Genomic DNA, 26830 nt, shown 5'->3' on the forward strand with positions numbered 1-26830 from the left:
TATTGCAGTAGTTTAGGACTGATGACTAGAGCTTGAACGATATTCTGAAAGTGTTTCGTATCCAGGAAATGTCTCATATGGCGGAGGAGTTTGAGATTATAGAAGCATTTGCATGCAACCTTTTTTATTTGCAAAGACATGGTTAGATGGGAGTCTATCCAGACCAATAGTGCCCTACCTTGGTAGGGTAAAAGCCTGTTCAGTAGAGCAGGGAAAAACGTAGAATCCTGTAACAAGACTTCTGAAGTACAGGCTAATTGGTTATGAATTAATATCGCCACTCCTCCCTTCCGCCCACCAGATGATACAAAGTGCACCTTAGCCACCCAAGACCGCTTCAACTTCGAGTGTTCCTTGTCTGAGAGGCGGGTCTCTTGAATGCAGGTGATATCCGCCATCTTGTTACAGGATGAGCGGAGGTTTCGCTTGCTGAAATTATGCCTCCAGAGAAGGGGATTATTTGTTAACTTTATATGGACCCACTCCTTATGATGCTACATTTTTTCCTGCTCTACTGAACAGGCTTTTACCCTACCAAGGTAGGGCACTATTGGTGCTGGGCAACATGAGTCTTCTAGCGGATTCATCCCTGGATGGCAAGCTCTAGAACTTGTTGTCAGAGGATATGGTTACAGGGATTAATATATCTGGGTTGAAAAAAAAAAAAAAGTTTGAACAAGTTTCTGGAGGAGAAGTCCATAGCCTGCCATTGAGACAGACATGAGGAAAGCCACTGCTTGCCCTTGGATCGGTAGCATGGAACCTTGCTACTATTTGGGGTTCTGCCAGGTACTTGTGACCCGGATTGACCATTGTTGAAAGCAGGATACTGGACTGGATGGATCACTGGTCTGACCTAGTATAGCTATTCTTATGTTTTCTTGGCCTTTGATTATCATAGACTGATAAGGCAGCAGCTGCTGCTTCTTGAATGCAGGAGCTCCCTGGAATTGATACATACCTGCCTTCCTACTGACAGACAGTACAGATTTTGTGGGGGTTTGAGGGAGGTCTCATCTGTACCTCCTTAAGGATATATCTCAGATAAGCACTGCCATAGTTTCTTTGTAAGGGAGTAGATACAGAAAATGTAGAACATCCACTACATTTGGTTTCAGCCATCTATAGGTGTATATTACAGCAGTAGGATCAGATGGCTGGCTGTTGCCAGAGCATGGTGAGCACATGTGCATATCATTCTGGGAACTGGGGCTGTTCAGCAAGGTGAGAAGCATGTGCAACCAAACCAATGTGGATGCATGGAAGGAGTACCTGTCTTCCATGGGCCTTACCAGAGGGATTAAGGATGATAAGCAGACTTCAGTACATCCGCTTCATTGTAAGGATGACTACTGGGGCTGGGAGAACCTGAGAGTTCTTGGCGTATAAAGAGAACAAGAAGCTCCTCCAGTGAAATTTTACCAGATATTAGTTCTAATCATCAGTGTTTTCCAAACCTGTCCTGGGGGAACCCCAGTCAGGTTTTCAGGATATCCACAATGAATATTCTTGAGTTAGATTTGCATGTAATGGAGGCAGTGCTTACAAATTTAACTCATGAATATTCATTGTGGATATCCTGAAAACCTGACTGGCTGGGGTTCCAGGACAGGTTTGGGAACCACTGCTACAAATAAAAAGTTGGCAAGAAGAGGTCTCCTCCTTTCCTATGGAGAAGAGTGGTCCGAGTTCTAATAACCCCTCCTGATTATCAAAGAACGGATCTTCAAAATCTGCACTCTAGTCCACAAAATCATATATGGCATAGTCCCAGGATACATGACAGACCTCATAGATCTACCAACAAGAAACAAGAGTCAGGTCTGCAAGATCATACCTAAACCTACACTACCCAAATTGCAAACGACTGAAATACAAAACAACCTATGCATCCGGCTTCTCCTACATAAGCGCACAACTACGGAATGGCCTCCCAAAAGCTGTGAAAACAATCCATGACCACCTGAACTTCAGGAACTCACTAAAAACCAACCTCTCTTCAAAAAGGCCTACCCCAACGACCCGATGTAAAGCTCTTCACCCAAAGCACAGCATGCCTAATGATCGCACTGGACAACACACAATCTTTATCCCTTCCGACCCTCCACATATACCTCATTTGATCACTATACAACCTTGTATTTGTTATCAACCGACTGGGCAAATGCCTAACGGTACTATGTAAGACACATTGAGCCTGCAAATAGGTGGGAAAATGTGGGATACAAATGCAACAAATAAATAAATTATACTATTCCCCAATCCACAGTCATAACTCCAAGATTAGCTCAGTATCAAAGGCTGGTGAAGCTGTCAGTGTACAACAGTCTAGCAGCCAAGATACTAAAAGGTGCCCACTTCTGTCTGGGGGACCTAGACTTTGGTACAATATGACGCACTAAGATAAGCCTCCCATCTGCTCCTAGCATACTAGATACTGATACATATCAGCTAGCTTTGACAAGTACGACCCTCTGGACTACCGATAACCAAAAGGAGTACTGCTGGATGCATACTTCCATTTGTACTGCTGCCAATACTTTCAATCTATATGCATGGTCTCATTTCAAAATGAGTCTACTACTTCCAGAATCTTGCTGTTCAATGCCTCCTTTAACAGCTGAGAATGTTAAAACAGCATAGAAAGCAGGAGGAATGGTGATAGCATCTTGGGGCACTTAAGGTTTATCAGTGGCAGTCACTTCAGTCCCTGGAGACTGATATGACCCTAAGTTTCTCTTGAAGGCAAACAATCTTCTCTGCAGGGACATGGGAGGGCATAAAAACCACAGTAAACAACTCCCCACCTTCAACATAAGGACGGATGTCAACGCTTCTTAGCTACCACCCCCGAGGCAGATACAATGAAGCAGAATCCTCCGTCTTTATCAGGTAGGTAGGAGGTACTCACCATGGGGGGTCTCCTGGTGTTCAGCTTTGAAAACTAATACCGTTTCTTCAATTTCAATACATAACCAGCATCCAGTGCAGCTCCTGGGCCCGTCAAAGTTAATATCTCAAATATCAATACAGATGGGTTTATCAGCACTGAAGAGTTTTTCCACATACTCCTGTCTGTTATGAAGATCTTTGAGAGACATTTTCCCAAAGGGTGTCACATCCAGGGATATCATGGAATTAGAAAAGGTTCAAAGAAGAACAACCAAAATGATAAAGGGGATGAAACACCTCTTGTATGAGGGAAGGCTAAATAGGTTAGGGCTCTTCAGCTTGGAAAAGAGACGGATGAAGGGAGATATGATTGAGGTCTACAAAATCCTGAGTGGTGTAGAACGAGTAGAAGTAAATTGATTTTTTTACTCATTCCAAAAGTACAAAGACTAGGGGACACTCGAGGAAATTACAGGGAAATACTTTTAAAACAAATAGGAGGAAACATTTTTTTCACTCAACAAATAGTTAAGCTCTGGAACTCTTTGCCGGATGATATGGTAAGAGCAGTTAGCGTATCTGAGTTTTTAAAAGTTCTGGACAAATTCCTGCAGGAAATGTCCATAGTCTGCTATATAAACAGGCATGGAGAAGCAACTGCTTGCCCCGGGTTTGGTAGCATGGAATGTTGCTGCTAATTGGGTTCCTACCAAGTACTTGTGACCTGGCTTGGCCACTGTTTGGAAAACAGGATACTGGGCTAGATGGACCTTGGTCTGACCCAGTATGGCTACTCTTATGTTCTTCCCCACACAGACTACATTTATCATGCATATCAGTGAAGACGAGTGAAAGGTAAGCAGGTTGCTTAAGTTTGCAGGTGGAGAAAATGCCTCCTTTTAGCCTATTTTTAAGATACATAAGGCACTCATGTTTCTTTACAATATACTAGCAGGAGTCATGTCTAGACTGAAGCCACAGACATTTATATCTGCTAAGAAACAGGTGTAAACGTTAGCACCAAAATTATAGATTTTATAAAATATGCCATAGGGCTCATTTTCAAACCACTTAGACTTACAAAGTTCCATAGTAACCTATGGAACTTTATAAAAGTCTAAGTGCTTTGAAAATACACCTCCACATAAATTAAAAAAAACTCTCCCATGCTCCATCCAGAGACCTCTCAACATGCCTACTCTAGTTTTATGTAAGTGCATGCCTAATTGTAACATGTGTACTTTTCAACATGAGGTAAATTTTATAAAATTTTATTTAGGCATGAAAAAGGTTTATAAAATTATCTCCTATTATGACTGTGCACTTTCTGAAGGCAATGGTCTTCTTAAAAGAATAGCTACAGTAAAACAAATCAGTTTCAGAAAGTAAGATGGACCAAGCACCTTTACTAACGCAGATAAAACAGCTGCAGCAAGAAAAAAAAACACCTCACAAAAACTATAACCAACAACAATTCACACTTATCTAAAGGCAATTAAGGGGGAAACCACTGACCAAACTGAAGGGCCCAGTGAAGAGACTTATTTTAAACGTGTAAAACCACAAGCACCAATTATAGGTGTCCTGCTCAGGGCAGCAATGAGATGTGAATGCGTGGACTGAAGACCAAGACAAAGCCTTGTAAATCACTTGAATGGAGGCTGACCACAAGTGGGCTACCGACACCGCCGTAGCTCTGATATGAGCTTTGACAGGACCCTCAAAAGTCAGCCCAGCTTGAGCGTAAGTGAAAGAAATACAATCTGCCAGCCAATTGGAGACCCACTCAATGCACGCCCACTCCCAGTGTCTGACACAGGCCAAGGAGCCATGAGACCGATGCATCTAATGCCGAGGATTTGGACCTGGCTCCAAAAAAGTTGATCTCGCTGAGCCCCATCTGGGTCTTTTTCTTCATATGAAGACAGAACACAACTGGAAGGAGTATGTTCAGGCCCCAAACACTGAAGACACCAGGAATGAGTGTCTTTGCCAGAGATGGTCCTATTGCACCGGGTACAGTGCTTAAAGCCACTGGGAACCTTCAATGACATGGAAGGGAAAACAGCCATGGCCAAATCAAACAGCTTGATGGTGCCAGAAAAAAGGCACAAAGCATCTGAAAAAAATACAGAGTACAAGTCTTGACCAGACAAAAAAAAAAAAAAACTCTCTCAGGGAACACACAACTCACTCGAAAAAAAAAAACTACTCATGCACCGGATGATGTAAGGAGCCACAAATAGCTTGCAGCGAGCAGGAAAGCACTTGTGCATGCGCAGTGGGGACGCTACACAGGCTCTTAAAGAAATATTAGCTTTTTAATGCTCCGCACCGGGCAACGTGGATGATGTCACCCACATGTGAGAATATTGCCTGCTTGATTTCAGAGAATACATATAATCATGAAAAGACCAGAAAACTTTCTTACAAATAAAATATTATATACTTTCAATAAAATTGTTCTAAACTCAAAAACTATGCAAAGAAAAATGCTCTTAGCATTTAGCACATTTAAATCTGGTAATTTACAAGTACAACACAATGAAGGCCATTTTATCCTTGTGCAGCTTCTATCAGTCCTTTCAAGTGTAGACTGGCTACTCATGTAAATGACAATTTCAGAATGCTGTATTCCAAGCTTCTATAGGTGGAAATACACCTGTAGAAGCTTGGAATGCAAACACCGAAAGGCATGTGGGTGTAGTTTGATCAGACCAAAAAATGCTGTGTGAACTTCCTATTTTACAATGGGTGAATATACATACAATTTAAAAATATTTTCCAGTCTGTTTTAGCGCATCCTCAGAGACCTGCATAAAAGTTTCAGCAAAGTGCTAATTTTGGCCAGGGTGTGAAATGATCAAGGGAGCAACTGTGCTTGGTGCCTCATCTTTATAGCTTATAAAAATTTACTATTGGGAGCTCTGCATTGATATGTATAATTGCCTGCGCTGTGGCTTTTATATACATAAGTGCCAATATTTATTAATAGAGCTGGTGAAAACTGACACTTCCACATATATGTGGAAGATGCTAAATAGTGCCATTCATTCTGCATATATAGGTTTCTGAAAATCACTGCTCTTGCTATATGAGCCAGAAAATATATGTATGTGCTAATGTCCTTGTACATATTTCACAAAAGGCCATGCAAGCAGCAGTCTTTTTTTTATAAAATACCCAGGGAATCCCAACCTGGATGTCACATTTCCCACACAGCGCCTCTATGCTATGAAAAACACATGAAAATTTCACAGGCATTTCATAGAAATTACTGCTGTACATAAAGACCGGATTTTTATACAAACCAACAAAAGATATTTTTGTTCTTCATGAAACATCTGGTTGATAAGTGCAAGCTTAGAGGAGTTCATACTGAACTGTACTTGCATGTCCATATTTCCCAGAAGTTTTTAAGAAAGTTAGCTTAAGCTTTCCTTACATATTTAAAAAAAAAAAAAAAAAAAGTTTACCTTAATCTCTATACACAGAATCGGCCGATGTTCCACAAAATGGTAAGTCTGCAGTCTAGTGAGATCAGGAAGGCACAAAGCATATCCACTGAAAGAATCCATCTCCTTGTCACATCGAGATTCTGAAGCATAAAATTTAACAGGAATTATCTACAAAAATGATTACAGATGAACACCATGAAAATATTACTTTTATTTGCTGTAATATTTTTATTCTTTCCAATCAGCATTTCTAATAATTTTCCGAAATACATTATAGACCACATTTACTAAGGATTCTCCCATAGTTCTAAACAGGAGAATCTCCTTAGTACAGTACTCCCAAACATTTACCCAATATGACAACAACTGAATCCCAGAGGCTGACCAAAATAAAATAGCAGACCTCCCCCACCTTAACAGAGATGAAATAGTACAGGCAGCATGGAACCTAGGGGGTCAACACATGCTTACACATCTTAGGCTCAGGGTTGCCAGTGATAAAGGGTGCCAAAATCCCCAGCCTCTGACTTCACCTGGTCTGATGGTGAAGCCTTCTCTCTCATCTCCTCCCCATGGGTCCAGCACCTCTCCCTCCTTCCTCCACTCGTGTCTATCCCTTTCTCTCCCCCCTCCATACCTCCCCCCCATGGGTCCAAAATTGCTCTCTCTTTCTCCCCCCCCCCCCCCCCCCCCCCAATGGTCCTGTAAACTGTTACCACCAGCAGCCTGAAAGACAGGCTGGCTTCACCCCAGGCCCATCTTCTCTCTACCCTGTCCCACCTCCTAATGCAATTTTCAGTGGGTGGATCACAGCAGATGGGCCTGAACGAAGGAAGCCTGTCTTCAGGTGGCAGCTGCAACTTGCACAGAGTTTACAGAACAGTGGGAGGAGGGGGGAGAAGGAGAGGGAAGAGGAAGGCATGATGCTGAACCCACTGGGAGGGGGGAGGGGGATGTGCACCAATACAAACTGGCTCATGGCACCACAATCCCTTGAGCTGGCCCTGTTTTGGAGGTATTTAAAAGGTCTCTACCATATCTTCCCTATGCCACCTTTCCAAACCTGGTCCTGGAGGCACACCAGCCAGTTAGGTTTTTAGGATATCCACAACAAACATTCATGGGAGAGATTTGCATGCACTGCATGCAAATATCTATCATGCACATTCATTGTAGATAACCTGAAAACCTAACTGGCTGGGTTGCATCCAAGATCAGGTGTTCTAAGGTAATGCATATTTACATTTTAAGTCTGTCTCCCTATGCTTGATAATGGTCATTCATCTTTTAGCAGACATTCTCTGGATAGACTCCATCAGGTTTACATCCTTTTAAAGGCAAGATTTCCAAAATTGCATGGAGTACTCCAAAAGAAGTCTCAGAGACAGAGACTTATTCAACAGGTACCATCATCTTTTTTCTACTGGCCATTTCTCTCCCTATACACTCAAGTATCCTTCTGGAAGGGCCAGCCCAAGGTATCCGACACACTAGGTGAACTTTCAGCTATGTGCCACTCTCCCCCCCCCATATGCCCCCCCCACTGCCCAAACTCCCAGCATTCATACTCCTGCCTCTTCTCCCATATTTCTTTCTCCCCTTTTCCACTATCTACCTACCTTTCTCCTCAAATATCTATTTACTCTTTCTTCCATCTTAACTTCAAAATTCATCCCCCCTCTATTCCTCTATTTTCACCTTCCCCTGCATATGCCTTTGTTTCTCACTCTTCTAGAATATCTGTCCTTCTCAGTCCTCCAACATAAGCTCCTTTTCCCATCCCCTGCACTAGCCCCAGCACCAGACTCTCTCCCACTTCACCATTTGCTGATCAGCCTCTTGTCTCCCCTCCCCCCCCCATCCAGTATATTCCTATGTATCCTCATTATTTTTTCCACCATGTTCAGCATCTCCCCTCTCTCATCCTCCCCCCCCCCCCCCAATCAACATGGTCCTGCATCTTTTCTCCTCCACATGTGACCTAGCATCTCCTCCCTACTGGACCGAAAGCTCTTCTTCCTGCCTCTCTCTCCTCCTCCCCCCCCCCCACAAAAAAAAATGTTGGTCTCCATTATGGCTCCAAGACAGAAACCAACAAGGTTTGAGGTGGACCCTGAGGAGGGGGGCACAGAGGTAGGAAGCAGAGCTGCTGTTTTGGCAGGGAGGGGAGAAATAAAGGGATATGCTGGGCCATGTGGGAAGTAGAAAGGAGGTGGAAAACCCCTTATTTTAACACCATGTCTTGCGGCATATTGGGGGGGGGGGGGGCATCTCCTCAAACTACAATTATGGTCTATTGCCTCTAAAATGTTGCCACCTTAGGCAGTTGCTTAGTCTAGCTAGGACTGGCCTTGCTTCTAGCTTTTGACATCATGTTATCCCACTGGTAATCTTATCTTATACATTCAACTCCGTATCTTGCTCTATCTTCATCCTCTTCTTCTCCTTTTTTGGATATTTGCAGCCCCAAACCCATGACCCTGCATTTTTCAGCATTACATTTTAGCTGCTGAACATTAAATTCCTTAAGCTTCACTAGATCTTAATCTCATGTTTTCCATGAGAGCAAGAGAAAGAGAGCACACACACAGTCAGTATACAATGCAAATACTATTAGAACCATCATTACAATGCCTGGACTAAAGTACAATAGAAGAGGATTTAAAAAGTTTTGCATAAATTAAGGGTCATGGCAACAGATCCTAGCCCTAGTTCCAACTGAGCTGGAAGTTCAAAGGAGGAGGAAGCAAGTTTAAAAAAAAAAAAAAAAAAGATGGGAGAAAGAAGCAATCTGTACCCCTCATGCACATGACCCCCCCCCCCCCCCCCCCCCCCCCCGCATGCCCAGCACTATTGCAGGGCTCTCATGATTACAAATTTCTCGTAGCTTTATGCTCAATTTCTCACCTGGTCTTTCTGACTGGATCTTTAAACAAAGTCGTTTCAAGAATTCCAAAGGCAGCTGCACAACTTCCTATAAAATAAATAATCACACTGTCAGCCCTTATATGAAAGAGTGCCCCTACCGTTATTTTGATGCCATTTTGCACCCAGAGTCATACAGGCTGAGCATGGAAGGAGACTGCTCCTGCTTCAAGTCCACTGGACTATCAAGGATCAGCTCAGAGTAGGTCCAGGGAGGAGGGATCAAAGGGGGAGAATCTGAGGGTTGGAGCTTGAGTAGCACAGCAGTGGGTGTCTATCATGAAGTGACCCTCTGACAGCATCCATGTCACCATACATGACTGGGCCGATTTGTGGAGGCCCTATACACTAACGCACAGGCATGTAAAGAAGGGCCTGTGCGGCAGATGAAGGGCATGCCCATTGCATTTACTACACAGGCTTTGCACTTACTGCAAGCTAATATCTGCAGTTAGCGCACAGTAAGTGCAAATCCATACTACACAAGATCCCCCCTTCCCCAGTGGCCTGAGCACAAAAACATATATGTATAAGTGGTACCAATTAACTACCACAGCCACAAAGCTTTTTAAAAAGAGGCAAAATAAGAAATGGGGATTAAGGGAAACAAATCCCCTAATCCTAGTTTAAAGCCCATGCTGAAACAAGCACTTTTACAAAAACCTATGCATGTCTCACACTAGTACAAAAGCAAATGGGGAAAAGGGTGTGTAAAATATAGACACACATTTTTGACCAACCCTAACCATGCCCAAACACACATCTCTGAAATCTCTACATCCTCCCTACACATTGATAAACAGATCTTAAAACAAACAAAAACAAAACAAAAACAAACAAAAAAAACCACTTACACATGTTTTAAGGTGACCTCTTTACTGTGGAAACTTGTCAAAACAGAGGAAAAATGAAACGACAGGAAATCTTCCCAAAATATTCTTGCAGGGTCCTGATATTAGGAATGATGTATTCCAGGTGATTTCTTGGAGAACTTAATTACTTCTTCAGGCCTATGGGAAAATTAGGTTCTTACCTTGGTAATTTTCTTTCCTTTAGTCACAGCAGATGAATCCATTACGAATAGGTTGTGTCCACCCACCAACAGGGGGAGATAGAGAACACTGAAAACCATAGTGCCTCTAGGACGGCTAGCTCCATCTGCCTCTCAGTATTTTGAAGCTTCCAAAGCAGTGTTAAACCGCAAAGTAGCATAACATGAACTTTCCTCACAGCGAATGAACGCTCCAGAACAGGTGCAATAACACAAAGGAGGGACAAACTCAACTTCCTGTAACAGAACAGTAAACAGAAATCCTGAAGACTGTTTTCCAACTTCTCCCAATGAGGGAACATGTCTGCAGGAAAAACTGAACACAAAACAGTCAATCGGGGAGGAATCATTGATTCATCTGCTGTGACTAAAGGAAAGAAAATTACAAAGGTAAGAACCTAATTTTCCCTTCCTTGTCATCAGCAGCAGATGAATCCATTACGAATGGGATGTATCAAAGCCAATCCCTAGATAGGGCGGGAACAAGCCACACCACGCGCAAGCACTTGTGCTCCAAAAAGTGCGTCCCTCCTGGCAGCCACATCCAGCCTGTAATGACGGGCAAAAGAGAGCTTAGAAGCCCAAGTAGCTGCACTACATATCTCTTGAAGAGAGTGTGGTCCCGTCTCAGCCCAAGAGGACAAAATCGCTCTTGTGGAATGTGCCTTAAAGGCGTCAGGCGGAGGCCGGCCAGATAACAGATATGCAGAAAAAAATGGCTTCCTTAAGCCAACGGGCTATAGTGGCTTTAGACGTTGGAGACCCTCTGCAAGGACCTGACAACAATACAAAAAGGTGATCAGAGATCCTGAAGGCATTAGACATCTGCAGATATTGCAACCCAGCCCTGCGCACATCCAGAAGATGCAACTGCAAAAAGATTCCGGAAACTCCTCCCTAGTAAGGGAGGGCAGATAAATAGGCTGGTTTAGGTGAAACGCTGAAACCACCTTAGGCAGGAAGGCACTATACGTACCATTACTCCGGACTCTGAGAATTGCAGAAATGGGTCTCGACAGGACAGCACCTGGAGCTCAGACACCCGTCTCGCCGAAGTAATGGCCACCAAAAAGACTGTCTTTAGAGTCACATCCTTCTCCGAAGCTTGCCTCAGCAACTTAAAGGGCGAACACTGAAGAGCCTTTAATACTAGCCCCAGGTTCCAAGCCAGACAAGGGGCCCGCACGGGAGGTCGGAGCCGAAGAACCCCTCTAAGAAACCGTGCAATGTCTGGGTGCGCAGCCAGGGAGAAGCCAGCGACCTTCCCCTGAAAATATGCTAAGGCTGCCACTTGAACACACAGGGAATTGTAGGCCAAGCCTTTTTGTATACCATCCTGCAAAAAGTCAAGAATCTGCAAGACAGAAGCCCGCATGGGTGTGATCGCTTTAGAAGCACACCAAGCCTCAAACTGGCGCCAGATCCGAGCATACGCAACGGAAGTGGAACGCTTGCGGGCCTGCAAAAGAGTGGAGATGACCTTGTTAGAATAGCCCTTGTCTCTCAATTGCGCCCTCTCAATAGCCATGCCGTAAGACCAAAGCGGCATGGATCCTCCATGGTCACCGGGCCCTGCGTCAACGGAAGGGGAGCTTCCACCAGCATCTGCCGGAGGTCCACATACCACGGCCGCCTGGGCCAATCCGGGGCAATGAGGATCCCCACTCCTTGATGCAGCCGAATTCGCAGGAGTCGCCACCTTATTAAGGGCCAAGGAGGGAACACATACAGGAGGCCCGAGGGCCAAGGTGGAGCCAAGGCATCCAACCTCGCTGAGCGAGGATCGTCTGCTGAAAAAGGACGGGACTTTGGCATTCGTGCTTGAGGCCATAAGATCCGCTACGGGCGTTCCCCATTTGGCACAGATCTGAAGGAACACTTCGTCTGCCAGTTCCCACTCCACAGGGTCGATTTGATACCTGCTTAGAAAATCGGCTTGCACGTTGCTCTGACCTGCTATGTGAGCTGCTGACAGAAGCTGCAGATGTAGCTCGGCCCCCGTGGCATATCTGAGCGGCCTCTGCGGCCAGTGCTTGACACTGAGTGCTGCCTTGTCGATTTATGTAGGCCACTGCTGTCGTGTTGTCCAACAGAACTCTGACAGCCAGTCCCTCCAGAGAGTCTTGTGAAAGGCCAGAAGAGCCTGGAATATCGCTCTCAGTTTCAAGCGATTGATGGGCCACCCTGTTTCCTCGGGCGTCCACAGACCCTGGGCATAGCTTCCCTGGCATTGTGCTCCCCAGCCCTTCAGGCTGGCATCCGTTACCACCAGGCACCAATCAGGAAGCGCTAGCAGCATTCCTCACTGCAGCATGCTGTCTGAGAGCCACCACTCCATACTGAGTCGGGCCGCAGGGAGCCATGTGAGTCTGCGTTGATAATCCTGGGACATAGGAGACCATCGTTGAAGCAGGGCAATCTGCAGAGGTCTCATGTGCGCTCTCGCCCATGGCACCACTTCCAAGGTGGCAGTCATCAACCCCAACATCTGGACAAAGTCCCAAGCTCGCGGGCGAGGCATCCTCCGGAGCAGACGGACCTGATTCTGAAGCTTGCACCGCCTTTGGTCGGGTAGAAAGACAAACCCAGAGGCCGTGTCGAACTGGACCCCCAAATATTCTAGAGATTGAGAGGGGGTCAGGTGACATTTGGGTATATTGATGACCCAGCCCAGAGATTGCAATACTGAGACCACTCTGGCTGTTACATGACTCCTCTCTTCTGCAAAGTCCGCTCTGATGAGCTAGTCGTCGAGATACGGGTGAACCCGGATACCCTCTCGCCTGAGAAAAGCAGCTACTACCATCATTACCTTGGAAAAGGTTTGGGGAGCTGTGGCGAGGCCAAAAGGCAAGGCCCGAAACTGGAAATGTTTTCCCAACACAGCAAATCGGAGGAACCGTTGGTGTGGGGGCCATATAGGAATGTGCAAGTAAGCTTCTTTTAGGTCCAGAGACGTGAGGAATTCTCCTGGCTGTACCGCCGCAATGACGGAGCGCAGGGTTTCCATGTGAAAATGCAGCACTCTTAGTGACTCATTGACTTTCTTTAAGTCGAGAATGGGCCGAAAAGACCCGCCTTTTTGCGGCACCACAAAATAAATGGAGTAACGACCGCAGCCGTGTTCGGCAGGAGGCACGGGGATCACCACTCCAAGGTGCAACAAGACTTGTAAGGTCTCCTCTACCACCGCCCGTTTGACAGCAGTGCCACATCGAGACTCTACAAACGCGTCTCTCACCGGGGCACCGAATTCCAATCGGTAACATTCTCTGATCAGGTCCAGGACCCACTGATCTGAGGTAATCTTGGTCCACTCCTCGAGAAAGACATCCTCCTACTGCTGTAAAGGAGGAGTGGACCGGCATCCCATCATTGTGGAGGACAGCCCCGAACTCCTGGCCTTGAGCCTGCCGCTGCGGAGCGTTTGTCCGAGCGAAAGGAGTTCCTCTGCTGAAAGCGGACACGTTGAGTAAATCCAGCAGAGCACCCCGGGTGATAACCTTCTAGCTTCACGGAAGCGAGGTCTGGAGGAGGAGGGAACCATTTGACCCTTGGAAGAAGGCCGCGGCCTATCCTCCGGTAACCGCTGGGGTTTAGCATCCCCCAGGTCTTTAATAAATCTTCAACTCCTCTCCAAATAACAGAAGGCCCTGAAAGGGCAACTTCACCAACCTTTGCTTAGAGGCCATGTCAGCCGCCCAATGCCATAGCCATAGAAGGTGGCGGGCGGACACCGCCACAGACATCTGTTTAGCCGAAGCTCTGACCAGATCATAGAGGGCGTCAGCTAAAAATGACAAGGCCGACTCCACTCGCGGGGCAACCTCAGCGAGGGACTCCGCACCATCCACAGGCTGTTGCGCTGCCTGTTGTAACCAAGAAAGGCAGGTTCGAGCAGCATAAGAACTACAAACAGACGCCCTTTAGGCCCGAAATCTCAAAGGACCGTTTAGCGCTGATTCCAGCCGCCGGTCCTGAATGTCCTTCAGGGCGACCCCTCCCTCTACTGGGAGGGTGGTCTTTTTTGTCACCGCCATGACTAAGGCATCCACTTTAGGTATCCCAAAACGGGCTAGGTGCTCCTCACTCAGCGGATAAAGATGCCCCATCGCCCTGGCCACTTTCAAGGGCCCCTCGGGGTCAGCCCATTGAGCAGAAATAAGCTCTTGGATGGAGTCATGCAAAGGAAAGGCACAAGCAGGCTTCTTAGTACTCGCCATCCTCAGATTACCAGAGCAGGCCTCGCCTTGAACAGGGTCATCAATAGGGAGGGCCTATAAGGCATCAGAGATAAGTGCTGGCAGCTCATCGCGGTGGAAAATCCGAACCGCAGTGGGATCATCCAGATCCAGTGGCAAACCGGCACCTTCCTCTGGCTCTTCAGACCACGAAAGCCTGCCAGATCCCTCAGAGGCCCCACAGCCCGACCACGGGGGGGGGGGGGGGGGGGGGTGCGCCACTCTCCAACGGGGAATTTTCCCGTCTATGCTTAGCGTGCATCCAATGCTCAGGGGCATCCACGTCTGACATCAGCCCCTGGCCACCATCAGTCGGAGGGGGACCAGGTAGCAACGCAGTGTCAGACACCTGCGGCAGAGCTCTTTTCAGCATGAAGGCTTTATGTAAAATAAGCACAAACTCGGGGGAGAAAAACTCGCCCTGACCTCCCGTCTCCAAATTAGGAGCCACGGGGGAACGGAGCTCCTCTGGTAGCCTCAGCCCGAGGCGCCCCTCTGCTCTCAGACTCCTCTGCAACCGCGGGGGGGGGGGGGGGGGGGGGGTTCAAGCCATGCGGCGGTTCCAAGATGGCGCCCGCTGCCAGCTCCATCGAGCAGTAAGAATCATCGCTCGCCATGCTCGTACTGGCTCTACCATCTAAACAGCATGTTTTACAGAGCCCTGCTGCTGATCCTTGCTTGCCACAACAGGAACAGCGCTTAACTTGCTCAATAGCCATCGACGAAAAACGGCGGAATAAAATTCAAAATGGCGGCTTCGCGCCCAAATCGCCCCAATCGGAACGCTGTCCGCGGGTCCTCCCCAGAGGAGCTGAGTACCGCTCTTACCGCCAAGGACCGAGTCCATGAGCTACGGTCACGCTGCACAGTCAGGAAAAGCCTCAGCAGCGCTGAAAAGCTCGTTGGTTTTTTTTTTGTTTTTTTTTTTAAACGCTGTGAGGAAAGTTGGAGGCAAACAGCTACAGCTACTCCGGAGGCAGAAGAGGGTGGGAAAGGCAGGGAAAGGGCGAACCTATGTGCCTTTAAAGTGGGCTCCACTTAGCCACAACACCCCTGCTACAACTGGCAAAATCAAAGGAGCACCCCAGGCAGAATCTTGAAGGAGCTGCAAGCTGCGTCCAACCCTGCTGGGAGATAGAGAAATACTGAGAGGCAGATGGAGCTAGCCATCCTAGAGGCACTATGGTTTTCAGTGTTCTCTATCTCCCCCTGCTGGTACGTGGACACAACCCATTCGTAATGGATTCATCTGCTGCTGATGACAAGGAAATGGTACTTTTCATGGCATTTTAGCATCTTGCACTCTTGTATCATACCAAACTCCTCTTGTTGCCTCTGTTCTATTCTTATTTTGTTAATGCAGTTAATATGATCACATACTCTATCTGCATTTCTCACAGATGACTTGTAGGCTAGCAGGTCAATAGTTTCGGGGAACAAAACCTGAAAAAAGGAATAATCTTAACCACCGATGTTAGCTCCAGCTATAAGAGCAACAAATGTACGCAGTTTACCAGATCTGGGTAGAAAATGTATTAAATGTGGAGCCAAAAGCTGTGAACTACAAGGCCATGGTTCATCTTAATCTGGTTTACATAATTTAAATATTTATCCTGTCTATATTCTCCTGATGAGTTCCCACTGTATTTCTCCATTATCTTTTACAGGATCTTTAGGTCCTTCATCAGAACATTTAAGCTTCACTTGGCTGTTTGAAAAGCACTTGAACTCTCCTGGAGTGGAGGAATAGTCAAATGGTTAGTGTAGTGGCCTGAGAACCAGGGGAACTGAATTCAGTTTCCACTGCAGAACCCTGTGACTCTGGGCAAGTCACTTAACCCTCCATTGCCTCATAGTGCAAAATAAATACTTGCATATAATATATAAACTGTTTTACAGTCTCTAAACATTTATTTTGATAGTTCATTTTTACTCATCTTCTGCTGCAATTTTAATATTGTTATTGCAGTATATGGATTAGAAGTCTTACTCTTATCAGATAGCATGCTGCACTATTTCATTTCTCTTTAAAACCTTTTGAGGGGGGTAATTAAGTACAGGTCTCCTAAAGTTAGGCAATTTCATACATAACAGACATATAGGATACTAACTTAAGTTGGTATTTATAAAGCAACATTTAGGCACAGCTGCTTACACTGTCAATGGCTGATGTAAATACAGTGCACTCCATTTAAGTGCACGTCGGATAAGCACATGCTCTGGTTAACTGCATGCCGTATTTCGGTCCCGTTTTTGGCGCCATCAATTTCTATGGGGACAAACTTCGGTTTAGCGCACCACTGATAAGTGCAAGATTCGCTTATATGCATGGTTTAAGACCACTCCTCTGCAGGAAAGACTCCGCATAAGCACATGCATAGAATATGGAAGCCGATTGGCATGTGACAAAGGGACGGTAAATTTGAAATCTCATTGGCTAACCGACACAGGCAGAATAAGAAAAAGAGTGTTAAGAGTGTACACGGGAGTCGCCGTCACGCAACTGTAAGACTTTAACACTGGCTGAACGAATAGAAGTTCTTAAAAAAATTAGAAAACAAGTATCTATTGCTAAAGAATATGGTGTCAATCCCAGTCAAATTTTACGTATCTTGAAGCAGAAAGATCAGCTTCTAGAAGACTGGCAAAACAATACAAATCCACACAGGAAACGAAAATGGGCAGGAAAAGCTGAGAACAAAGGTGCTTGTGGGGATTTATAAAATAGGCTCCCAAGTAAATGCCCCCACACAAATTTGCACCTGCTCAGAAGTTGGAATAAATGTGCACGTGTACTTGCATATTTGATAACTAGTAAGGTTTTCCTCCCCCCCCTCCACTCTCTCCCTGTGTCCCCTCCAAGTCCCACAGCCCCCTTTCCTCCCCTCCGATTTCCATGGCTTCCTCCCTCCCTCTGTCACTGTCCTTCACTGTCCTCCCTCCGAGTTCCAGTCTCCCTCCCTCCCCCCATCCCCCAACGTGCACATCGCCCCCCCCCCCCCCAAAAAAGAAATCACCAACCCCCCTCTCCCCCTCTCTTACCGGGGTCCCGGTGGCAGCATTGAAGAGTGAGCAGGCTCAGCGAGTCTGCTGCCTTCCCTTCTGTTCGCTCTGAGCTGTGACTCTGGTCCTGCCCTCATTTCCTGTTTCCACAAGGGCGGGATCAGAGTCCCAGCTCAGAGCGAACAGAAGGGAAGGCAGCAGACTCGCTGAGCCTGCTCACTCTTCAATGCTTCCAGGCCAGTGACATCAGTGTTATCTACTGCATGAAGCAGACCACCTACAGCGGAAGCCACGGTCCCAGGCAGCTTCAGAACGTTGGAGGTGAGAATCTCTATATATAAAACGCACCTCCAACATTCTAATGAAGCCTCCATAAGTCCCAACATTCTAAATCTGTGGTGGTGCAGATCAAAGTTTGCCCATGAGTGTTTGCCCTGCCCTCGCCTGTAAGGGAATTGATGCTACTTTAGCTATCATAAGAGGGGGGGAGAGAGGGGGGCAAAGGGGAAGAGAGGAGTAGGAGGGGGGAACACACTCTCTCACACTCACTGTGTCTCACATACGCACTCACACACAGTCATTCTGAAACACACACACACACACTCACAGATACAATCTCTCTCTGACACACAATCGCACAGTCACTCTCTCTCTCTCACAGTCACTATCACACACACACTCACTAAAACATACACACTACGAGGAAAACCTGGCTAGCGCCCGTTTCATTTGTTTCGAAAACGGGCCTTTTTTACTAGTTATTATATAAGCTACATACGAATACAATGCAACTCCGCCACTGCTCAAACTTCACTCTCTGGAACACCTATATACAGATCTTAAACAAAGGTGTACTCTTTCTATGCAAGTACTCAACCTACATACTCAGCTGTGCAATTTTATAAAAGCCTTTTGTCTGCATGTAAAAAAGAAATTTCACATGGAATTATCTTACTTATCCCCAAAATATTTTTAGGAAATCAAGTCACATTGCTATATCCCAAAGTCTTACAGGCAACTTGGTACAGACTGATGCATAGTATTATGCACTTAAGCACATGAAAAAGCATAAAAAAGTAACTATAGGACAAGCCTGTCACACCACAAAAACATGAGATTTTAGCTTTAATATCTTTCATGCTGACATCATAGCAATAACATTTACCCCATAATGAACGTAGTTCTCCCCCAGAAACAGATTCATGATGTGTTTGCCAAAGTCTACAATATTCTGCAGATGGTGAAAGATTTCTTCAGCAGTCTGAAATAGAAAGGAGCAAAGTTAATATTCCTCCAATGTATCACATGATATATACAAAACCAATACATTTTTTAACTTATCGCCTCTTAGTGGTGAAGTATGACATTACAGTTTAAGATGTTATTAAATTTGTCACAATTGCAGGTATGCAAAGGTGCCCAGTTTGCATATTGTCAATTCGCATATTATATACCATCACTTGGTCTTAATTTACAGCTCTCCATTGGAAATAAACTAAAACTTTTTTCTATAGTCTCAAATAATACGACTATTTCTGGATTATATAAGTCTATTCAGGCTCTGGGTGTTTTGAAAAATTATGGATTGTTACAACGGGCTTGGGATTAGGAGGTTGACCACCCCTTGGGGTTACTTAATATTACAAAAGAGAGAGATCCCCTTGATCACACACAATGCTGATTTCCAAGAATACTAATTCCAGATATTAAACAGACTTTATTTCTATCAAGTAAAAGCATGCAAAGCCAAATTAGTGGCTTCACCAATATGTGTCAAATGTGGGGAAACTGAAAGCATGCATGTTATTTCATGCCCTTTAGGCCTGTCCTAAAATTCAGACTCTCATATGAGGAAAGGCTAAAGAGGTCAGGACTCCTCTGCTTGGAAAAGAGATGGATGAGGGAAGATATGATTGAGGTCTACAAAATCCTGAGTGGTGTAGAACGAGTAGAAGTAAATAGACTGTACTCATTCCAAAAGTGCAAAGACTAGGGGACACTTGAGGAAATTACATGGAAATACTTTTAAAACAAATAGGAGGAAATGTTTTTTCACTTAATGAATAGTTAAGCTCTGGAACTCTTTGCCGGATGAGGTGGTAACAGTGGTTAGAGTATCTGGATTTAAAAAAGGTTTGGACAAATTCCTGGTGGAAAAGTCCATAGTCTGCTATTGAGACAGACATGGGAAGCAACTGCTTGCCCTGGGATTTGTAGTATGGAGTGTTGCCACGATTTGGGTTTCTGCCAGGTACTTGAGACCTGGATTGGTCACTGTTTGGAAAACAGGATACTGGGCTAGATGGACGACTTGTCTGACCCAGTATGGCTACTCTTATGTTCTTATATCATCTTAAACAAACCCAAAATTGGGTACCAGCACACCCCTTGTTCAACCATCCCCAGCCAAGCTGGGACAGGAGCTAGCCAAGAGGAGCTGCACATCTGCTAGGAGTCAGAAAATACTGACCACTCCAGGCTGCACGATACATTTAAGGGGCAAAGTGCTTGGAACTATTTTTTCTCCGTTTCCTTCTGCTGGTGGATGGACATAATCCATTGGTCTGGAATGATCTGGTATTGATGACAAGGAATGGCGTATTCTTGATACATATTAGTGTTTTAAAGATAAAAATTCATGTTAGCCTCTACAAGAGAAGAACCTTAAAGAAAAGTTAGTTCCCTCAGCATTCCTGGACTTAGACCATGCCAATGAGTGTTTCACTCATCATTCAGCATGTGTGCACTGCATGGTGATAGACAACTTCATACACCGTATTGCTAAAAGAACCTACATTAAAACACTCAACCAACTCTCAACAACATATTACATGTGCAGTAGTCTGCCCTCATACAAAAAACTCTATGTATTAATAAAACAAACAGACAACCTCTGTTCAGTTTCATAACTCCTGAATGTGTTTTACTTGCCAATCTCAAAAGAAGATGCATCTGAAGGCAGGAGTACATGCAACTCAATTTGGGCAGAAACCAATAAGACTGCATCAAAAAATGGTGGTTGTATCACTCAAAATTGGCTCTGCAACAGACTCAGAAAATTCCTCATAAGACACCAAGCCACTAGCAGGAACACCACACTAAGAAAACAATCAAGGGTTCTCCACCAATCCAAGTCTGTTTCTCTGCTCTCTTCTCATACCCTAGGCAAGAAGCCAAACACAGTACCCGCTTGCCGGCTCCCCCACAAAGTGCACAGCGCTTTCACTTTTGTGGCTGCACTAACATATTAGCTCCTTGACTGGGTTGAGAAAGAAATAAAGCTAAGGCAGAGGCACTATACAAGAGAACAAAAATCCACCCCAAACCAAAACTGTCTCCATACAAAACTGAAAGTTTGTGTTCACAGAAAAAGAAATTAGCGAGCAGACAGAAGCGTACCATACACTATCTGAAAGCTGAAATACTTAGATCAGGCACTTAAAGTTCCCTTTTTGTGATGAACAGACCAAGGCACACAACAACTACCCTTTAAATAATAAGAAAAAAAAGGGTGTGCTGGGGAGACCCAGGGCCTCCCCAGGCATAACACTCTGAGGCTCCTTAAAATGGCTGAGCTCCTCAAGCCCAACCTCACTCACTAGCTTCTGTCTTTTTTTTTTTTTTTTTTTTTTTTACTCCAGAACCCCCCCTACCCCCAAAAAAAATAATAATGGTGGGGGGGAAGGAACACAGGCAAGCAGAGCAGCTGCTCCACAAAATTAACTTTCAATGAAAATGGCTTCTATGCGTTTTTATAAAACCTACTTGTGCCAGTGCCTATTTTTTTCCACACTATCCACTTCTCCAATGCCAAAACCTGGCTATGCTTTTGTTGCACTGGTTATCTGGCCTACCACCTACTGGAGACTAAGAAATACTGACCAAGGGGCTGCACACCATTCTTAATTAAATGACATCATAGTTCTGTACTTCTCAGTCTCTACCCGCTGGCAGAGGAGCATAGCCAAAGCATCTGGACTAGTCTGGGGGTTCAATAAGGAAACCTGTATTATCATCACACAGAGTTCAGTCTGGCTGTGGCCTAATGGTTGAGGCTTCTGACCTCTATGTAGTGTGGAACTGGCATCTTTGAAGAGGTTGCACATGACAAGATTGGGGGGTGGGTGGGTGGGGGGGAGGGAGGGAGGGAGCTATCCGTTTCCTCTCTACACTCTCTACTACCCAATGAGGCCAAGTTATTAAAAGAAATAGTTATGCAATACTGGATATTATGGCTAGCTAGGGCAATGACCAACAGACTACAGTCACCCATGCCTACAGTGCTTTTAGAAATAATATATTAGTGCTACTAGAGCTGTGTTTTCTTAAAATAGGTTTCCTATCCCAGTATGGTAGGGGTCCTGGAACAAAAAACCCACCACATCTCACCTTATGACGATCTGGTGGAAACTTCAAGAAACGTAACACCACATTGCGCTGAAAAATGAAAAAAAAATGGAAGGTTCTAATTATCAGCAATTCATGTAAAGCACCTAGTTATTCTGCAGAGGGACCTAATAAGTTAACATCTCATGTAAATCTGTAAAGCAGTTCCTAATATGCAAAAAAAGGATGAAATACTGTAAAGTAAAAAGTGAGTTTTAATCTCTGAAACCTTGTATTTTTTCTCCCTAAACCTCAAGGTGGGAAAAGTAAAAATCACATCACAAGAAATCTGTAAACAGAAAAATCAATTTGTTTTAACTATTCTTCCCAATAACTCAAAAGGTGCAATATAGGATCTTATCTGAAAGCTCTGTTTTTCATGACATCAAGATTATTATATATCTTTATATTATACATAATATTAAACTGTAAAATACTGTTAGAACAATACTTGAGAAATGTGGCAAGTTGTGAACATTTTGACCAAGTTGTTAATTTTTAAATTTGTTAAACAAGCTCTTAAACTGTTTTCAGCTCTGGAATGAGGCCAAAAAATGTGATTTAACATTACATCATCAATATTAAAAATTTATAGCCAACACCTTCCAGTGCTCAAGGAAGATTATAAAGGTGCATACACAATATTTAAAAATACAAAAACATAAAATCAAATGAATTTCAGCATTACACAGATTAATACAACACTGCCACCAGGAAAGAAAAAAAAAAAAAGAGGGAATAAGAAATTAGGTCTTACCTGAATTTTTTCCCCCACTAGTCCTTCCCACTAGTCGAACTTGTGGGATAGTTGTATTCAACCAGCAAGTGGCAATAGAGAACTGAAAACGGAACGGAACAGTGATCTCTCTTGACATCTAGTCCAGCTCCTCAGTATTTACAAGCGAGCATGATATGCTCAACGGCCTCTTTTATTGCAAGATAAACTGGAGGAACCATTGGATAAATTTGTGTGTGCACTTAACATACACAGATTTAGCTCCATAAATAGCCCGGATTATAAACAAACATTGGGACATTCTTTCATTTCACCCTACATTCCAACAACGACCTTGTATAGCTTATCGCAGAGGTCCAAACTTACAAGATAAGCTGGTTCATACAAATCGACCTACTATGCTGTCGGCGACTGATGTCACCCCACGGCCATTACAAGGACATAAATCATGTGGCCACTGTCAATTTTGTGAGCAGACAGTTCAAGGTTCCGAATGGCAACATCCTAATAAGATCAATAAAGTGTACCAGTACAGGACCAACACCACATGTGAATCCACATACGTAATATATGGGATCATATGCCCTTGTAATTTATGGTATGTGGGGCGGGGCGTACCCAGAGACAGGTAAAAATTTGATTGACTGAGCATAAGAGAACTACATAATCAAGTGCTGATGGCCCCATTGGTAGCTCACTGTGCGGAGTTTGGTCATCAGTTTGCTCAATTGAAATGGTTAATTATTGATCAGGTAGTGTGTTCCCCTAGAGGAGGGAATTTGGCACACATAGAGGTGTATTTTCAAAGCACTTAGCCTTACAAAGTTCCATAGGTTACTATGGAACTTTGTAAGGCTAAGTGCTTTGAAAATGAGCCTCATACTCAACAGGAAGGAACAATTTTGGATTTTTGAATTAGACACGTTGACTCCAAGTGGACTTAATGATTTTATTGAATGGAATACAATCATTTGATCATCTTGTTGTTAATTTTCTCATTAGGATCATTAATTCATCAGTTTGAGGTGGAGTCCGAGTATCACATCATTTCCTGCTTGGGAACATTTAAAAAGTCATTGCCCGATAGCAGAGCACCAATTTGAGAGTGGCATGTTTTCTTTCAGCTTTATTTTGTTAAATCATCTTTTTGAGTTCCTGAAGAAGTGAATACGAAACCCTGCAGAGTCGAGATTCTCTACAATATACATTTGGCGTTCGGTTAGGTGCAAGTCACCGGACGGAGTGAATGAGAGAATTGATTCAGACATTTTAAAGCACGGTATTGAGTTTATTGTTTATTCTGGAATAAGAGCACATGAGGGTTTTTGCTCACAAACAATAAAAAATAAAAGATAGTGGAGAAGTTATGATCGAGAAGCTTGTCCACCCCTAGAGGCATAAATCACTTCGGTGTAGTCTCGCTTAGGTGAGTTTATACTCAGATCTCTCCACTATTATACAAAATATTTTAATTACAGTTGGTTTGATAATCTGGATCATTCTCTCTCTCATTTTTTCCCTCCCTGTTAGACTCTGGTTCTTTATTGTTTTTAATCTTTTTTGAGGGCCATCCCTCGAACGTCCTCCACACCCTCGCATATGCCATAGATGTAGATCATTTGAGCCTGAAGCAAGGTAGCAATAACCAAATCAGTATAACCTTTTCGTCTCAACCAAGCCCTTTCAATGGCAAAGCTATAAGACCAAAGCGGAATGGATCCTCCATGAGCACCGGACCTTGTTTCAGTAAAGTGTGTACCTACAGAAAACGGAGAGGACCCCCATCCAGCAGGAGTGCCTGCTGATAAAGTCTGCCTCCACATTCAAGGACCCAGAGATGTAAGCTGCCGACAAGAAGAGAAGATTTTTCTCCACCCAAATCATGAGGGAGGCTGCCTCCACCGCCATCTGACTGTGGGTCCCACCCTGCTTACTGATATAAGTCACTACAGTCACATTGTCAGAGAAAACTTAGACCAGGGCCCCCGCCAGAAAAGAAGTTGCATAAGGTATTCCACACTGCCCTGAGCTCCAAGCAATTTATTGACCACCGAGACCACTGTTCCATCCAGGTGGCCTGTCCCCTGTAATGAGCTCCCCAACCCAACTTGCTAGTGTCCATCATCATTACCTCCCATTGTGTTACCGGAAAGGGAGCTCCGACAGTCAGACTCCTGGGTGACGGCCACCACTGTATACTCCATCTGGCAACCAGCATCCAAGGAAGATGGTCATACTTCTATGACGCAGTGGTTGAGACCTTGCCCATGGCACCACTTCTAAATCGCCATACGATTCCAGAGGTCTACTCGTTGAAGGAGGATGAGGTAACAGCGGTTAGTGTTTCTGGGTTTAAAAAGGTTTGCACAAGTTTCTGGAGGAAAGGTCCAAAGCCTGCTATTGAGATGGACATGGGGGAAGCCACTGCTTACCTTGGGGATTGGTAGCGTGGAATGATGCTACTAATTGTGTTTCTGCCAGGTACTTGTGACCTGGGTTGGCGACTGCTGGAAGCAGAATACTGGGCTGGTTGGACAATTGGTCCGATCCAGTATGCCTGTTATGTCTGAAGAGAAGATGAATCTGTTGAACCAGCTTCAACTTCCTGCTCTCTGTGAGGAAAATTCTTTCCCGTGCTGTGTCAAATAGAATGCACAGATACTCCAGCATCTGTGATGGAGTTAAGTCTGCTCTTCTCAAAATTGATCACTCAACCCTATGACAGACAACTTTGTCCAAATGTTGCCACGCTATCTAAATAGGATGATACATGAATGAGGCAGTCATCGAGATATGGGTGAACTCTGCCTGGTGCTGAAGGAAGGATGCCACCAACAACAACTTAATCTTGGTAAACATTCTTGGAGCCCATGGCAAGACCGAAGGGCAAAGCCCTGAACTGGAAGTTACAGCCCAGCATCCTAAAACGTAGAAACCTCTGATGAGATGGCCATATGGGTATATGCAAGTACACCTCTTTGAGATCGAGGGTGGTGACAAATTCTCCCAATTGAACCAAGGCCATGACTGCTCTTAGTGTCGCCATGTGAAAATGGGACACTGGGAGGTAGCGATTTAGACATTTGAGATCTAAAACCGAATAAAAGGTGCCTTCCTTCTTTGGGACAATGAAGGACCAGATTATCTACCTTGCCCGTGTTCAGCCTGGGGAACTGGAACAATGGCCCACCAGCAAGGAATCTAGTGGCCTGAATCTCGACCACCTTGGTTCCTTTTTGACAAGGAGACTGCAAGAAGAGAGGAGCAACCGGGCAGAGAACTTGTAACCTTCTATAATATCCAGAACCCACTAGTCTAACATGATTTTGGCCTGCTCCTCCATCGAGCCCAGCGTCCTGTTTCCAGAAGGGCCGGTCTGGGTCGCAGATACCCGGCAGGATCCCAAAGGTGTACAAAACATTTTATACTCACAATATCTAATTCTATATTTCCTATCGCTCATACTAATTTTGAAGTTTAATATTCATGATTGTTTCAAACTAAGTTATCCTAATTTTTATTGTAAAGATGAAGATGAACTTTCCTTCCTGAATACTTACTCCATTCTGTCTCCTCTACCGTAACTATGTATTTCTTTTTTTCCGGAACTGGTAATCACCATTACAGAAATATGTAAGCCACATTGAGCCTGCAAATAGGTGGGGAAATGTGGGATGCAAATGTTGTAAATAAATAAATAAAATCTTGAAGATGTCCTCCCACCGGAGGAAGAGAAGAGGGAACCAGCCTCACATCATTACGAAGCTCTAGAGGCATTGCGTTCTAGCTAAGAGGAGGACTTCCTGCCCACATGAAAGGAAGATTGGTGTGCCTGAAAGCAGCACTTCTGACCATATTGCTGATGCCCAGGACGGTATCATCTGCTGCCTCGATATCACGCGCCCTCTGAAGATTGATGACCAGAGCCTTTCAGCTTATCCTCCAGCAACCGCTGTGTCTTAATTTTCCCCAAGTTAGTTTTCACCAAGGTACACAGATCTTCTCTATATAGCCACTTGCCCTGAAAGGGCAGTTTAACTAGACCTGACTTTGATGCTGCATCCAGTTACCGACATGCCATGACAGCTAAAGACATGCCGCAGGCCATAACTCGTAACATGTTATAAATAGCATCCAT

The 26830-nt window shown here is 44.7% G+C and overlaps 1 protein-coding gene across 2 annotated transcripts in view; it reads right to left on the bottom strand.

The window, feature by feature from the left end:
* Window positions 1-26830, bottom strand: part of IPPK (inositol-pentakisphosphate 2-kinase) — a 121867-nt gene that overhangs the window by 77939 nt on the left and 17098 nt on the right. For both annotated transcript variants that reach the window (XM_030207118.1, XM_030207116.1), the window contains exons 3-6: window positions 21960-22007; window positions 18736-18831; window positions 9258-9324; window positions 6369-6490 (exon numbers count right to left, since the gene is read on the bottom strand). In XM_030207118.1, coding sequence (XP_030062978.1) covers window positions 6369-6490; window positions 9258-9324; window positions 18736-18831; window positions 21960-22007 — 333 coding nt within the window. The remainder of the gene's footprint in view (window positions 1-6368; window positions 6491-9257; window positions 9325-18735; window positions 18832-21959; window positions 22008-26830) is intronic.

The sequence above is a fragment of the Microcaecilia unicolor genome, chromosome 6 (assembly GCF_901765095.1).
Source record: "Microcaecilia unicolor chromosome 6, aMicUni1.1, whole genome shotgun sequence".
Lineage (NCBI taxonomy): Eukaryota > Metazoa > Chordata > Amphibia > Gymnophiona > Siphonopidae > Microcaecilia > Microcaecilia unicolor.